This window comes from Raphanus sativus, chromosome 4 (assembly GCF_000801105.2).
Source record: "Raphanus sativus cultivar WK10039 chromosome 4, ASM80110v3, whole genome shotgun sequence".
Taxonomy (NCBI): domain Eukaryota; kingdom Viridiplantae; phylum Streptophyta; class Magnoliopsida; order Brassicales; family Brassicaceae; genus Raphanus; species Raphanus sativus.
Genome location: NC_079514.1, coordinates 27,641,723 through 27,645,174, shown reverse-complemented (window position 1 = coordinate 27,645,174; position 3,452 = coordinate 27,641,723). Strand labels below are relative to the sequence as shown.

Here is a 3,452-nt window from a genome sequence, read left to right as displayed (position 1 = left end):
AAAAAAAAAAAAAAAAAAAAAAAAAAAAAAATCCAGCGAGTAAAATCGCGTTTTTTAAGGAGGGGTAGAAAGGTCGCGACTGGGAAGGCCAAAGCAGCGACTAAAATTGCTTTCGGACGCCGCAAAACCAACGATCAGAAAGAACCATCTCCCGAGGAAGGCCCCGCGAATCAAACTCCTTCTCCCACCTCCGGCTAAGAAGTGCGCCTCGTCATCACGTACCGCGACTCGAAACACCGATCCAGCGACTAAAATCGCGTTTTGAGAAGGGGATAAAAAGGTCGCGACTTGGCAAGCGGAAGCGGAGACTAAAAATTCCTCGAGTAAGCAACAGACAACTCAAGGACTAACCTCCAAAGACGAAGCTATCTCTCTATCTAAGAACAAGGAAGACCCCGAGTCCTCAGCCTAAAAGGAGACTCACCGAGCCAACGGTTCAAACACAGTTATCAAAAAATGAAGATAAAAGCTAAAGATATCCGATAGAGGCCGAAGCATAATAAGTTCAAAATCATACAGAAGTGGAGGCCCCGCGGAACCGCAGGAACCAGAAAAAGAAAACAAAAAATCCTAAGGGGAGGAAACAGCAACAACAAAGAAACTAAGATGTTTAGTCATACAACAACATGTGGATCTAACAAGCCGGGTCTTTTCCATGCCCTGCAAGATCCTGCGGTCCAGCTAAGTCCGCAATCGCCACGCTCGGACCCACCGATACACTCGCCTCTTCTCCATTTTTCGCCTCCTCCTTACCTGCCGGAGTCTCTTGAACAGCAATCGGCTCCTCATTCTTTCCTTGCTCCGCGACACCAGGACCTTTGCTGCGCTCCTTCATCATGATATCGAAGGAATCGTCAGGAGATTGCATCCTCACCACGGTCCCTGGATCAAGAAAGCTATCGTTCGTTCCGTATTTATCCAGACCGGCGAGAACCTCCTGGCTTACAAATGTCGAAGGAAGGACAAGCGGAGAAAGGGAAAGATCAGACTCAGGAATGTCGCCGATCCAGAGCTCATCCATTTTCGCCTTGTACAACTCTTCCTGGGTTTTGTACAAGTCGATCAACTCCTGACCAACATCGAAACCCTCATCCTTGGCTGCCTCAAGAGACTTCCGTGTTCCAGACGCTTGCCCGAACAGATTGTGAGCTTCCTCAAATTCATCACGACGAACGGAGTAGTCTCGGATATTGTCAAAACGGCGTTGAGCTTTCACAGCCATGGCTGTCTCGACTCTAGCTCTCTCGAGAGTCACCTCATAGACACGGGAATCTCTGAGTCTCTTCCTCTCCGATATGAGTTTGTCAACCACGGCGTCCCTTTCCTTCTCTAACGAAGCCTTCTCGCGAGTAAGAATTTTGACAGCAGATCGGGAGTTCAGTAGCTTCGTTTTCAGATTCTCGAACTTCACGCGAAGGATCTCTTTATCCTCAACGGCTTTGGCCGTCGCAATCTCGTGCATCCTGCGAACGCGAGCAACCTCCGCCTCCGCAGCTCGAGCTGAATTCTCAGAGACCCCTAACTGCGCCTGAGTTCGCCTAAGCTCGGTCTCGTACTTCTCCACCATGCGATTTGTGACACCTTCACTCTGTGGCGTGAAGAAAGCAGAAAAACAACTTAAGCAACATAAGGAGCTAAAGTAATGAAACGAAATAGACAATGAAAGAGGAATTACCACTTTTCTAGCATGAGCAGCTTCAACATAATCCTCCTTGAAGAAAAGATTCTCGACCGGTGGAAGAGCAACAGGGCCTCCTCTTACCTGTCGAGTCAACTCCGCGCACTTCATCGGGTTAGAGATCAAAAGGGTGTCCCCGTTGTATGAGAAGTCCACCACATCAGGAAAGTTCATCTGAGATCTCCTGGCAGCAAAACTTCCATCAGCGCCTTCACTCAGAGATGGAGCACTTCGCGATTTGACGGCTCTCTTCCCAGAAGCCTTCTCATATTTTGAGATAGAAGCACCAGGAACCGGAGTAAACTCCTCTCTCTCCCTCTCGTCGCGAGCAAAACCATCCACAGCATCATCGAGGGTAGCATCCTCGGTCAAAGGATCCACTTGGCGACAAGAACTCTGCTCTGCCTCCGTCGGCTTCTTCCTCTGCTTCTTCGGATGCTCCTCTGACGGGTCGTTCGCAGAAGCTTCAGCAGGACCTTCTCGACTTGCGTTCGAATCCTCAGTCTCTTTCTTGGAAGAAGCTTCGCGGGACCTCTTCTTCCCTTTCTTCTTCTTTGATGATTTCTGCTGCACCGCTCCATCGGGTGCTTCGGAGCGCTCACCCTCAGCACGAACGGATCCCTGCATATCCTCTGGAGAATCACCTTTCCCCTCCTCTCTCGTTTCGGTCCCAGCAGCCGCAGAACTGTCTTCAGTTGCACCCGGAGTCGCACTTGGGGGAGGATCGTCGCTAACCACATCCGCTGGTTCGCCGTCGACTACGGAGGCAGATTTCCTCTTACTTAACAACTTCAGCTGTCCTTTCAAGATAGCACTCAGATCGGGAGTCTGTTTCATCTTCCTTGCCTGGTTTACTAGTTTCTGCTGCTTCCTCGTGAACAGCGACAAACGCTTCTTCCCAGGGACAACCACGCAAGGTAATCTCGATCGCCAAACCTCTGCGGCCAAAAAAAAAATAATAATGAGACGAATCCTCAAACCTCTGCGGCCAAAAAGATCGATTACCTCTTGCTACGCGATCCTGACAACGACGAATCCAATCAGCACTAAGATCAGGCCATCTGCGATGGCTAAGTGTTGCAATGGCTTGAGCGTGCTCAAAGAAGTTCTCCGGATATGCGATCGTGTTCGGATGGCGAACTGCAAAAACGTAAAACAAAAGCCAACAGGTTAATACTTATAAAATCAAGAGACCCAAAGGAAGCTACGATCTACCGATTTCACGATCCCACAGGACCGGGAAGTCGCCTTTCGGCGGCTCATCGAACGCGTGCTCGTCCGACTTAATGTAGAAGTAGTATCGCTGCCAATCCTTCGTCTTGTTCGGATGGCCGGTCAGAACGTTGTAGGAGGGACGCATTTTTATAGAGTGCAAACCATGAGGCATAGACCTCAAGAAAGTCAGTTCCTCAAAGGTCCTCACGCTCATCGGAATATTAACTTCCGCAGCCATAACCATCAAAGCAACAGCGATCCGGAACGATCCATTCAAGAATTGGGTAATCGCTACGCCCCGACGAAGCACGTACTCCGTAATCAAGCGGGGAATAGGAAACCACAACTTCGTATCCACGCCAAAGTAGGATTCGTAGACGCACTGGTACCCCACAGGCGGCGACCACGGTCTCTGCCTAACGGATGGGATAAGGTAAGTCACCCCAACAGCTCCGCAACTCTTCAGCAACTGCTTCACACTACTGTGAGTCGAGTAGCTCGGGAACACGTTTCCCCAACTCTGCCCCTCGATCGCGGGATCGCGTAAAGTGTCTCGAGG

General features: G+C 50.0%; 1 protein-coding gene across 2 annotated transcripts; it reads right to left on the bottom strand.

The window, feature by feature from the left end:
• Positions 1 to 2,813, bottom strand: LOC130511051 (meiosis-specific protein ASY2-like). Of its 2 annotated transcripts, none has more exons than XM_057007846.1 (2): positions 2,684 to 2,813; positions 1 to 2,616 (listed from the first exon to the last, which is right to left on the bottom strand). In XM_057007846.1, exon 2 carries the CDS (start codon positions 2,513 to 2,515, stop codon positions 635 to 637), a length of 1,881 nt encoding a protein of 626 aa, XP_056863826.1. In that variant the 5' UTR covers positions 2,516 to 2,616; positions 2,684 to 2,813; the 3' UTR covers positions 1 to 634. The 2 variants fall into 2 exon arrangements, with proteins under 2 accessions (XP_056863826.1, XP_056863827.1); XM_057007847.1 differs by lacking the exon at positions 2,684 to 2,813 and having other exon boundaries at positions 1 to 1,588; positions 1,676 to 2,515.
• Between the last annotated feature and the right edge of the window lie 639 nt (positions 2,814 to 3,452).